Source organism: Corapipo altera, unplaced genomic scaffold (assembly GCF_003945725.1).
Source record: "Corapipo altera isolate COAL_440 unplaced genomic scaffold, ASM394572v1 55, whole genome shotgun sequence".
Classification (NCBI taxonomy): Eukaryota; Metazoa; Chordata; class Aves; order Passeriformes; family Pipridae; genus Corapipo; species Corapipo altera.
In genome coordinates this window covers 12,769,436-12,782,479 of record NW_020884882.1, presented here as the reverse complement: position 1 = coordinate 12,782,479, position 13,044 = coordinate 12,769,436, and the positions used below count along the sequence as shown (strand labels likewise).

General features: G+C 40.0%; 1 protein-coding gene across 6 annotated transcripts in view; it reads left to right on the top strand.

Moving 5' to 3' along the window:
- The window catches only part of FAM19A4 (family with sequence similarity 19 member A4, C-C motif chemokine like), a 79,739-nt gene that overhangs the window by 33,825 nt on the left and 32,870 nt on the right, over nucleotides 1–13,044 (top strand). For all 6 annotated transcript variants that reach the window (XM_027640808.1, XM_027640811.1, XM_027640810.1 and 3 more), the window contains one exon: nucleotides 1,558–1,673. In XM_027640808.1, the coding sequence (XP_027496609.1) occupies nucleotides 1,558–1,673 (116 nt within the window). The remainder of the gene's footprint in view (nucleotides 1–1,557; nucleotides 1,674–13,044) is intronic.

The following is a 13,044-nucleotide window of genomic DNA, read 5'->3' as shown; positions in this document are numbered from 1 at the left end:
GGTGAGCTCTTTATTAATGCTAATTGTGTAATTTTTAAAAAAAGTTTGTAGGCTGGAGTAAAGTCTATAAGGACAGCTGAAGATGCTGGGGTTTGCACCAATGTGTAAAACAGTATTTGTTGCTAAGATATGTTTACATGCAGCAGACTTTTTGTCTCTTGATTTTTGATATTAGTAAGTGCTTTTGTGATTTGTTTGGGCTTTATTAAGATTCTCAATAAGGGAACAATATTGTTTTATGAAGTGTGAAAGTGAAACTTATGCAAGCACTACTAAATGAGGAAACATGGCCTCTGCTTTGGTTTTCTTTGTAGATGTTTATCAAACTTAATATCCAAGTGCTTCACCTGGCTGTGACAGTAGAGCTGTCTAAGGCATGAATTGTTTCTTTTTTTTTTTTTTTTTACTATCCCTGTATTCAACACTTGAATATTGGGTTAACTGAATAGTCTCAGACATTTTTAAAGATAAACAGATAAATTATTTGGAACATACTTGGAAGAATCAGAACTGGAATCCGCTGGGGGAAGAAGTTCCCAAAGGACTTTTTGGTGCAAATAAATATGCTTGTGATAGACTTGTCCAAATCCCAGTATGTCGATTCACTGCAGACTAACATCACTGCTATGAAAGCAGTATTTAGTTCAATTTATGCAAATCTATAAATTGCCTTTAATTAATTTGATGTATTCCTGCTTACAGAATTTGCTGAAAGTGTGAAGCGTGGTATCTAAGGGTTCAACTACATAATGCCTGTTTATGTATCACACAAGTAATAAATCATCATAACTGAGTTTAAGAAGATGATTAGATTCCCTTTCTATATGATGAATGGCAAAACATAAGCCATTGAGGGATTTAATTGCAGATATTTGCCGAAGAATTACTGAGGATTTGTGATCTTAGGTCTAACGCTAAGACTAACAACATGCACTTTCTTTAGAACAAGTGTTTTCTGAAATGCAGTTTTTAACACCCTGGCAGAGAAGTGAGTCCTTGCATATCTGACTGAGGTGCTGGTTTCATGAATGTTTAACCCTCAACAAACCTACTGGAAAGGAAAGCTCACAGATGTTGTGTGACTGGGAGGCCCAGCCAATTCCTACACACGGTTACATGGGAGCTGGTACCTTTAGCAAATGTGTCCTGAGAAGTGTTAAGTAAAAATGACATTTTTTTCTATGATTGGGGCAAGTGCAGTTTAAAAATAGTAGTACAGCTTATATTTACATTTGAGTGTGGAGGGATCTTAATAAAAAACAACCCACCCTTTATCTCAGATTCATAGAAATGTATTGCTCATAATGTGTTATTATAAATATGTGTTTGTGGGTAATGTGACGTGTGATAGACATTGTTTTGCTTCTAATTATGAAACATTATTAACAAATAACTGATGCCAACTAAATCATGAATATGATTTTATCACTGTTGTCTTGTAATAAGCCATATTGGTTATTCTTCAACATCGTCTCAGCTTTCCTTCCCCGCACCATTTTTATGTTATTCCCTACATACATTGTTCTTTCACTCAACTGCTTCCTTTTCTGCCTCCAGGATGAGATTCTGTGCCAAATCAATGCTTCTCTCTGAGTGGCTCTTTCTGGTCTATGTGTTAATGGTCTGCTGTAAATTGTTGTCCGCCTCTAGCCACCATCCCCGGGGGCACACAGGTAGGAGCTTTTAAACTCATTATGTGCTACTGAGACCAATTAATACCACTTGCAGCATGTTAAAGCCCACTTTTTAGCAATGGATAATTGATGAGGCTGTTGACAGCATGTTATAATCAGTGCGATAGGTTAAAAATATAAAACCAAGAAAAAAATGAGTTATTGTAAATTTTCATGGTTTTTCTCTAATAATTTTATGTACTGAAGCTCACCAGACAGTTTTTTTGAGTGACTTCGTGACTGCTAGGACTTGGGGGTTTGTTTGTGTCATTTTGCTTTATCTGTATTGGGATTTGTGTCATTTTGCTTTATCTGTATTGGGATTTGTTTGTGTCATTTTGCTTTATCCGTGTCCGAAGACATTTTGAAATGTATCTTTATCTTCTCCCTCTTAATCCTGTCATTATCAACTGACTTTACAACAGTGTCATTGGCTTTGGTGGGCAATAGATCAAAGCCTTCAGACTTATCTTAGTCAGTTCTTTCACTGAGTAACACAAATTCTGAACAGTGCTTTAGACCAGCTTGTGATGTGCTCCTTCTTTTCCTAACTTGCATAGTGAGGCAACCAGAAAGATCTCGCATTTAAGAATATGTACTATTATAGTAGGGAATTATCTATGAGGCATAATGTGTTATCACATTACAAGTGACTGAAATAGCTCAGAATAAGCTGGGTTGGCTTTATGGAGAGATATCAGACTGAATCTCTGGAGCAACATCTCTGTTAGGATCATGCAGACACGTCAGTTTGAAAGCAGAAAGAGAGAGAGATGTACCTGTGCCAGTGAAAAGTGGAAGCCCTAAATAAAATGGGGTAGCTGTGCTAAGGTTGTGTCACCTTTGATCCCAGGAGAGAAATAAATTAACAAAATACCTCTTTGAGCACCACTTCTCAGGAGAGGCCAAAATCCTGGCTGCAACACCGTGATGATGCCTGAATTCTCAGCACCATAGTCACCTTCATGGTGGCTTGGGGACTTCAGCAAGTGTTGCTGTTTGTCATGTAGTTTTATTCTTAAATTAGTCCTAGAGTCCATATGTAATGTTCTTAGCTCTGAGCCAGACTCTTGTGGTTCCAGGTCTAATGTTAGCATCCACTCCAGCTCAGCACTAGGAAGTGGGGATGCATTTCTTAAGGCTCCATCCTCCAGATGAGACAAACTATTGATCTCTTTCCTGGCTGCTTCAAGTGGTCATCTAGGTGGGAGCTGAAGGCTCCTCACGTGCTCTCCAAAATGTCTTCAGTCCTGGCAAGCAGGACTGACTGTCCTGCACAGAGATGCTGTGTCTGTATCTACGTGCTCAGAGCACATCAGCAGTGGGTGTCTCTGAGAGCTACCAAAACCACCTCCCTGCCTTACCCCATCACCAGCTCTGTGCTCCCAGGTGCTGTGCAGCACTTGTATGTGTTTGCCATAAAATGCAATCACAGACTATGGAGAATAACGGGAATGTTTTAGCAAAAGCCCAAAGAGTGATTCCAGTGAACAGAGTGTTGGAGGAGGATCCGTATTACTGCTTTGCAGGGATCTTTTATGGAAACTAGTTCAATTACTTCAATGAGGAAGGGGGTTTATGCACAGTGACAAGTTAATTAGGCCCTCTTGACCTTTCCTGTAAACAACTGCTGCTTAGCAAAGCATTTCAGAGCTGACTACACAGAAAAACCTGGAGAACAGCCTTCTGCAGCATTTGTCATTTAGGGAAGAGTCTTGTCAGAGGGAATGATATTTTTGTCTTTTCAAGATGCACTTTGCATTTGTCATTAAGGGAAACACCTGTAATAGGGCGGTAGTGATCTTGTGTTGTGGGCTCATATGATGAACACTTATTATGTATTATGTAAATTATGACAATTTTTTTTACATAACATTTCAGAATGCTTGACCGCTTACCTACAGTTGACACCAGGAATTCTTTCCACCGTATCAGAGAGGTTCCATAAAACACAGTGAGGCTGCTCGACTGTTAAGCAGTTTTGTGCACTGATTTCTCTGGGAGGCTAAAGAAAGGTTCTGCTCTTCCTGACTACTTTGGTCAGATTGTGGAATTATTTTTCAAATGGACACCCTTGAAGCTGGAGCCATCATGCACCTTTTTAGACTATGGTGTCTTGTTCTTCCCCAGATGTGAGTTTCCCTCATCCCGTCCCACTTTAGGGTTCCATGTGTTAGATGAAACAGTTATCCCATTTTTGATTCTCCAACTCTCTGTCTGACATGTGGTACCACAGAACATTTAGAGGGCTTGAGGAGCTCTCCTCAAGGGGCCAGTGTTTCCCAGCCTCACCTTATCTTTGCTGTTTGACACAACACCTAAATAGGCCTTCTAACATATGATCAAATCTGTGCTGGAATCTGTTGTTTGAGCAAGATGTGTCCTTGTTCGTCAGGAAAACAAATAATTCAGAGCTTTCAGCACAGCCTGTTTTGTGGAAAGCAAATAATTAGCCTCATTTGTTTAATAAAATTAGCATGTTCTTGGATGGCAATTGAGACAAAATTTTTGCAGTCAACAGGCAGCATTAACACTTTTCAAAGTAAAAGGTGCAGAAGCACATAAGAGGGATGAATTCAAGCTTTATGTTTGATGCTTTGTCTGGTGTCCCTTGGATCAAGCAGCTGTAACCTGACAGGTACATGCTGAGGTGGGATGCTGCTTATGAGGCAGGAGGTGCTGAGCCTGGGATACTTTAGGGGGAGCTGGTTTTTAAGAACATGTTGTGCCTGCTTCTGGCAATCAGTGTGTCTCAAGTGATGTGCTTGACACCGTCAGTACCTTAGAATCAAATGCGTAATCACTACAGCCAAGAAACTGTATTAATTAAGAGCAGAAAATAGAATTTAGATGAAAATAGGGATTGACTTTTTCTTTTCAAAATACAACCATTTTTAAGGAGCCTAATCCGATAAAAGACAATTATTGACTTGGGTCATGTTAGATGGTGCCTGAAAGAATAACATTCTACAGCTGTCTCTGCAATATTCAGGCAGGAATAGAGACTAGATCTTAAGGACCCAATAACCATCTTGTTTCTGAGAAGTGGGAGAGAACACCACTGAGCAACCCCTTTGACAAAGGGGGCCTCTTCACTGTAATAAAGTGTAAGGCAGACCTGGTTCTTTCTTTTGTTCTGTGAAATATTCACCACCATCAAATGACTGGTAGGGGAGAAAGAGACTGTTCGATCCTGCCAAGGCAATCCTGCCATTGCTTTGCAGAACTTTGGATCTCAAGCCCAGCTTGGAGGACGCAGCCTGTTTTTAATTGGAACACTGTAATTGCTTTGACTGGCAGAGTTAACCAGGCAAAAAGTAGGGAAGAAATGTTCCTTCTCATTACCATTGGATTGTTGAAGATGCTGCTTATGCAGATTATTCCAGCACCCTCCCTGTACATCTGTGTGGAGAAGACAAGTCAGAATATTCGTCTGACTTTGTTGCTCTGAATTGCTTTTCTGAAGAGTTTTTCTTTTGCACTAACAATAGCCAAGGGAAGCATAAGCACCAACCTTACTATAGCTTTTGGGCAGTATTTCAGGCTCCTGGACTACCTAATACCAATATAATGATCAATTCTATGCTGTGCTGGATGAAGCAACATACATTTAGTAGCAGAAAACATTTGTTTCTGCCTCACTGCTGTAAGTCAAAATCCACAAATGAAGAAGCATTGAAAAGACACTTTGTCAGGTCAGCTCACGTGGAGGCTGGACTTGCAGAACATCAGTTGGTACAGCCAGCTGAGCAGTTTCTGCCATGGATTACCAGTGCAGCTTGGCTTTTTTGAGGCTGCTTGTTTTACATGATGATGCTCACCTGAAGTGCTTCCAGCTGCCTGCTGCTTGTTGAAAGGTCTAGATTTTTGAGAAGTCCATTATTATTAGTATTATTAATATGCCTGGAATCCATATATTTAATGAACATCTGTAGCTTAAAGCAGAGCCAAATTGGTTCACATTTCCCTTTTCTTTGTAATTTCAAGTGAAGAGTTCAGTGATAGCCAGAATGGTTTGCTTGCTCACTGCAGCTGCAGGATGATGGAGATCACGGGGATAAATCACAGTGTGTGGGTGCACTGGGACAGCTTGGTCTTTTAGCCATCTGGAAGAATGAGTAGCAACTTTGTTTCCTGGAGTTTTCCCCTTGTTGCATCGCAGACAGTTTTATTTATGGGCTTATCAGAGGTTAAAAGGGAGAAGTCTAAAAATGGCAGTGGCAAGCAAATATACATGACCCCACCAAACCTAGTGACCCTTCTAACACCCTGGGGCATACACACCTCATGGCCCTCTGGTAGGGAATGAGGGAGGAACAGCAGCCCAGAATAGGTGAGGTGTCAGTGTGGGGTGTGTTATCAGTCAATCAAGCATCAGGTGATGAAAAAATGAACACCACACTTCCCCTGAAGGATGAATAAGGAGTTCAGTGGTGCTGTTGGACTGGGCTCAGGGGCTGAGTGGCAGCTGGGCGTGTGTGATTATGGGAACATCCAGCAGAAGGTTGTTCCTTTATGCACAAAATAGCAGCTCATGCTGAGGAATGTATCAGACGCTGGTTTGGTCTGCAGCACCCTCCAAACATGCTTATATTTTTAACTCTGAGTGTGAACTGTCATCATCAGCTGGAATTCAGACCTCTTGATCATGCTTTTAGTTTCAGGTGGTCCTGTAGCAGACTGGATTGTTCCCCATCGATTGCAGTTTTTCACAGCTTTAAGGACTTTTTTTTTCTCTACTTTTCAGAACTTTAGGGACATATTCTGTCCCCACTGGAGTCAGAGGAAAAATTCCTTATTTACACAAGCTCCAGGATTTAATCTGCTTAAGGGAAAACTGTGTGTCTGAAAAACGAAGTTTAGTGTTAGAAATATTGCTGCTTTCAAGGAAACAGGGAAACCAGAAAACTCAGTCTTCTTGTTCTCCCCTTATTTTTGGTTTGGAACGTCATTCTTCCTAGCAGTGCTGTTTGGCAGCCACGGGCTGGATTCCCAGTTCCACCAGAGGGCCCTGCAAGGCCGTGGAAGGGGTTCCGGTACAAAGCCACTGCACTGATTTAAAACCCAACTCTGCATTTTGCTAACTAAAATTATGAGTCCTTTGTATCTCAACGGGTCAGACATGGTTACTGCACAATAAGCTTTAGCCCTTTGTTCTATTTAACTCCTTTTATGTCTTAATGTTTTATTCAGTGTGCTATTTATGTGGTTTATTATCCAGCTTCTAAATATAGGGCTGCTACAATATACAGCCCTGACTGTAATCTCTTCAAGTAATAAGGTAGGGAAAGCAATTCAGTTGAGAAATAGGTTCCCTTTAAGTCAAAAGGAGCAGAATTCTCCCTGTGAAGTTTGCTTTTGAGGAGAAAAAAAACCAAACAAACACATAAGAAATTCTTATTATTTTCTCTTTTTATTTTTCTTAAATAACTCTCAATATATATGACACCAAGTCAGTGTTGATTTAATCTTTTATAGGGTAAAATGTAGCTTCTGGTGTCATTTTTCATGAATGTACACTGTGAGTGGAATGTGATTGTATATGAAAAGATGTGTATATTCCAGGGAGATGGGGTGGAGGAAGATTACAGGCAAACCAGTGAATGAGCAGGTTTTGTGTCAGATTTCACTGTTTCAAAAGTGGGGGGGACAAGTTCTGTAACTAAAATAAGATGGAATCTCATTTGATGCAAATACTGAAGCCCAGTGTATCAACCTGTAGAGCAGGAGGCTGAAACCAAACTCTTTCCTGCAGTATCAAAATGACTTTATTTTAAAGCTATTGGGGAAAAGAATGTGAAAATACAGCCTTTATTTTATTTATTTTACATCGACAGCATAATTTTTTTATATAGCTGCCATCTGCAGTAAATTATAATCTTTAGATTCCATTGACCAAAATTATAACCAGGAAAGCTTTCTTTACTCTTTTCTTCTAAATGTACCTCTCCTAAAGTTAGAATTGATTATAGAAAAAAATTTTGCATTGAAAATGGTTAGGCTTGTGTTAAAATGTGGAGAAAGAAACGGTCAGATAGGTGTAAATCCACAAATAAAATGGATGGAAAATATCTTGTCCTCAGTGTTCATTTGGGTGAAGTGATGCAACAAAAAGTGGAACATGCTTTGTTCTGGGTTTACATGAAGGTCAACACACAGAGTCCTTGAGAGGATGGATACTTGAGTGATGAAGGCAATAGATTAAAATATAAAGGACTTGCATTGAATTCTTTGCTCTGAAATGATTAAAAGACCTGCCTAAGATGAAGTCCTGACCCCACTGAAGCAGGAGGTTGTGATTCTTCTGTGATTTAGTTTCCAGCCTACTCCGGATATGTCATATGGTTTTTGGTCCCAGCAGAAAAGTTAGACTTCATAGTTATGACTTTATTAACGCTTAAGCCAGTTATTCTTACAGAATTCATCATTCAGTGCTTTGCAAATCACTGCCATTTTGAGGGATGGAAAGTGCTTTAGGGCCTGTTCTGCTATTGATCGGCTCGTCTGTGCTCAGTGCCTGGGCTGCACTGCCACAGCCTTACAATAACATCAATTGTGATGGCAGCACAGGGCCTGTCCCAAACTTACAGTCCCATTTCAATGGAATTGTAAGGCCTTTCATCCCAAATGAGTGGCTGCACAGGCTTGAATAAAAGCCCATGGAAATGGGTAGCAGTTTCTGTTGACTTGCTGACTTCAGCTCCGTGTCTGGTTTTGTCTGTGCTGCCAGGGGAAGCGTGGCTCAGAGGCGGACTAGGGCATGCTGACCCTTGGTGTTGGTTTTCCTTTGCCTGGCTGTAAGTGGGTACAAAACATTTACTCTGCATTTAAGAGCAGGAAGTTAGGTCCCATCCTTGGCTGTAGCATCCATCGTGCCCCACCTGTGCCCAGCCCACTCAGACCCCATGAAGAAGCGCTCTGCTCTGCTCTCCTGCCAAGCACAGTGTTTCCCCTGCCAGAGAAGCTGCCCTTTGACTTGAACTTTATGGTGTTGATCTGTCTGGTTTCAAGGATGTGTTTAAGCAAGCATTTCTTCTTGGGAACCAGAAAATGTTTAATTAATAATGGAAGAATCTGGAGATGGAATTTTTTTATTTTTTACTATCATTTAAGTGTTTTGTTGGCGGAGCACCTCTGGATTGCTGCCGGTAGCCCTTTGCTGCCTGTTTTTCAGTGCTTGGCAGCATTCTTGCATTCCTTCAGGAGAGTGACAACTGATAGTGGACAATGGATTCTAAATCAGGAGATTAAAGATGTCTTGTAGGGTTCAGCAAGGTAATCTCTCCTCATCAGACTGGAGATGGAAGCTGCACCTGACATTCATTATCTTCCAGCGTAGCAATCTCTAACAATACCTCCAGAAATGACAGAAGTTATGAGTGGAGAATTCTAGGATCAACAGTTCTATTGCCTAGTGTGTGACCAACCTTTATTTAATTATTTCCTTTTTTTATTTCCACTTTTTTTTTTCTCCCTGATGGACATCATCCATATGCCTTGCAGTCCAGTGATGATAAGTAGTCTTTTGATTTGTGTTGTTACTTTAACACATAATGAACATGTAAGTCTGAGGCAGGGTTTCTCTTAATGTTATTTACTGTTTACATCTTCCTGATGTCAGTTTATAGCTGTGTTTCCTTAAAGTACCATCTTAAGAAGCAGTGAATATTTTGGAATAAGCAGAATTCTTTTACTGTCTTTTTTTTCTTTTTGGCACAGAGACAAATTGTTGCAAATTAGCTCGTGTGGAATGGCAGGATCTCTGTGTAGCAGATGAGGATTGTGTTAGCAGCTGTTTGTAGGATGTTGCATCATGTTGGATATTCTTGCCTGATTGCAAAGTGAGTGATTGTAACCCAAAATATGAATGTATCAAGGTAGTCTTTTGTGTGCCTCTCATTTTCAGGTTGGGTGAAAAAGCTTAGAGCACTTCTTGTGCTCTCTTACATCTCTTCTTCTATAGCTCCCTTTTCCCTTGGGAGATTTCCTTCTATATAGCAGGAAATAGTGTTGACAGGGAGCACACTGTCCTTCCTGCTTCATGCTGTCCCTGGATGGGACACAAAGATGAGGGGGTTCAAGGACTCTAGGGTGGCATTAACCCACTTGGTTAGAGAGTATCTTTGAGCAACTAACAGCACAAAAGGGGAGAGAGGAAGTGTGACAGTCCCTCACTCATAGCTATCACCTTTGTAAGGCACCAGAATGGATCCAGAGCTTTTCCTACTTCAGTGTCCAGCACAATGAAAGACAAAATCTCTTAAAGTGCATGGAAATACCTATTTTCCTTATAAATATGTATTTACATGTCTTTTATCTATGCTACATGCCACACACAATTTCAAAGTATCAAGGCTTTCTGTCACATTTCCCCCAATCCCATTGATATGTTGCACTGTCTGGTGATATATTAAAAAGTATATTGAGGGACTGAAAGTTATGGAACCAGATTATTGCACTTCATGAATAAGCAATAGTTGTGCAAACGCTCTCCCTGTCTCAGTTTTGAATGAGGCACGATAAATAACTTGTCCAAAGGAATGGTACCTGTTTTCTTCTGGCTTGCCATGTTGAGAAGGTGCCCTCTTGAGAGGGGATAAGAAGGAAGATCTTAAAACTGTATGTCATCACTGACATTTGCTACTTACTTAAGATTGTCTTTAGAAAATGTAATTTAATGAAAATATTAAAACCGAGTCAAAATATAATTTAAAAAAGTGAAAATTATGTCAGTTGGCATAACTCACCCCAGCAACATGAATATCTGGCACAAACTGTGAATATGCTAAAGATTTCTGTCTATTGAGTCCTTTCAGCAGATGTTGGTATTCCTCCAATTAAAAAAAATAAACCAAAACAAAAAAACCCACTCCTTCAAACTCAATCAACTGAAATTTCTCATCTAAAAGAGTTTGAATATAGAAAGAGATCCCTTCTGTTCTCTTCATGCACCCTGTTGGAGTTGATACTGTTGGATCACCAAGGAAAAAAAATGTAACTGATAATTTTATTTTCAGAGTATCTAAGTGCATCTTGCTTAAAAAAGAAGCCTGATTGCTCTGGAAGTTGTCCTTTGGGACTGTCACTTGCTTGACTGCATGTCCAGATGAGTTGTCTGGTTCTGGGAGTGCCTGCTGATAATAGAGTTTAATAATTTACTTGCATTGAGTTAATTTTTCAGATTTTGTTCTTCATCCAAAGTTTCAGAAATGAGGAGGGAACACAGTAAAATCTACTATCAGAACTATGCTTGGATTTTTGTGGTTGTTTGAACTGTATAGGGAAAAGCCCTATTTTGACATTTCAGTTGGGAATACTGTAACAGATGTTTTATATTTCTCCCTGCACCAGACATTATTATTACTGGAAATACAAAAAAAAATTGCTGCCCTCAGCAAAATGTAATTTACTGCAAGGGATGCCACAGTCCCCAAACAAGGAGCCAAGATAATTAGTCTACAACTGAAAAATAAGTCTGCTATGCTAATGTAGTGAAACATCCTTTTATCAGACTGTATCACATGGTAGTTTGTGCCAAGCTAGAGAGAAACGAGAGTTTACTCTGAAAACATGTCCTCTTCTGGGGGAACAAATCTAATCCAGCAGTGACTATGCAAAGCATTTTCCTGACCCTTCCCCAGTATCAAGGGATTTGGATTAACTGAATTCTGGATCAAAACCAAGACCTGAGTAGGGGTTTTTGCAAAATCGTTTCCATTTTTCTTTCTGCTGAAACAAGAACTGCATCAAAATGACATTAAAAAGAACTATGGCTGCAGAATGACCAGTTTATCAGGTGATTCAGCATTCTCTCTGTATTGCCTCTCAAAAAAACCGAAAGGGTCTTTGCCCCCAGATTGGGCAGTCTAAATGTGATATATGCTGGAGTAACTCCTTTGGCAGCCAGACTCACTGAAACCAAAGCAATACAAGGTGTTTTTTCAGCAGCATGAGCTGCTTTACAAGAGAAGTGTGATTGTTCTCATTTAACAGACAGGGGCTGAAGCATGTGTGCATGGTGAATGTCTCTGTGTCTTGGGAGCAAATTGGACTCTGTTGCAGAACAGAGCCAGAGGTCATATTTAGATTGCCTTGCCTGGGACTTGTTGGCGGGGCTACTATTTATGCAAACAACACAGAGCAGTACTTAAATACCATCATTGCACCGTGCTGGCAGCTACAGCGAAGGTACACACCTGACAGAGCTGAGAAGTGACTGGTAAGCTCCTTCCCAAAATTATTTCCAGTGTTTCTTGGTCCAGAGTCTGTCAGTTGAGTTGGTCAAAAAGCAATGCAAAGGGATGGCATTTATTCTTGCAGTTATCAGCTTTTGCTCACTGTATTTTTTTTTAATGGGCTATGACATGAGCTTTCATTCTGAGATCTGCTAGATAATAAATAGTATTAATGAGGTTGTTCCTTGATCAAGGGAAAAACGCAAGATGTGTAATGATAAATGTGGTCAGTGGACAAGCAATAGAAAGAGGTCTGGTTTGTGACAGCATCAGCAGAGGGTTGTACTGAGACAATGGATATTTCTAACTGCCACTGCTCTTATGTCAGTGTGTCCACTAAGAACTGGTTTGCCACTTGCCTGTGGGGGATGGGGGATCCTTCTGTCTCAGGTGAGTGATGTAATAGTACAGTCACTGTGTATGAATCAGCTGATCCTCATTTCATGAAAAGCCAGGTAACACCAAGGTATCTGGAGTGGAGGGGGGCAGCATGTACTGACCTCCAGCAGAGGAGGAGTCATTGATGTTATAAGATACTTTAAATAAAGCATTAAACAAAGAATTGATGAATATAAAAATAAAACAGCACAAAACACAAAAGGATGAATGCTGCGCTTCAATAAGAGTGTGTGTCAAGAAGAGCATCCAGTTGCAAAGTTCTCTCTAGGTTAATGAGAGCTACTGACTGTTTTTTGCATAAGTCTGATGACTTCAGCTATCTGCTTTGTGAAAGGAAGATAACATAGGGGTGATTGATAGAGTGAACAGGACATGACAATCTTCAAGGAAGAAGAAAAGCAGAAATCACTTTCAGTGGAGACAGTTTCTTATGATGTCACTGAGCACTTGATAAGCCAATTGAAATTCAAAAATAACATTTAAATTACTGAATGATGAAATGAGAGGAAGATAAATAGGTCTGTGCTAATGATTACATAACCTCTTCATTAGAATCAGAGATTAAATAATGTACTGTACATTTTCAGTCAAGTCTTCTCTCCTGTAATCAAACAACTGTTAAAGCTTAAAATGCAGTTTAGCAGAAACCTGGTAGAAACGTGCAAAGGCTCAGATTATTCTTCATGTTAGGTGCTATGCAAGTCTCGTCTATGCAATGTTTGTATTTGTGTGCAAAT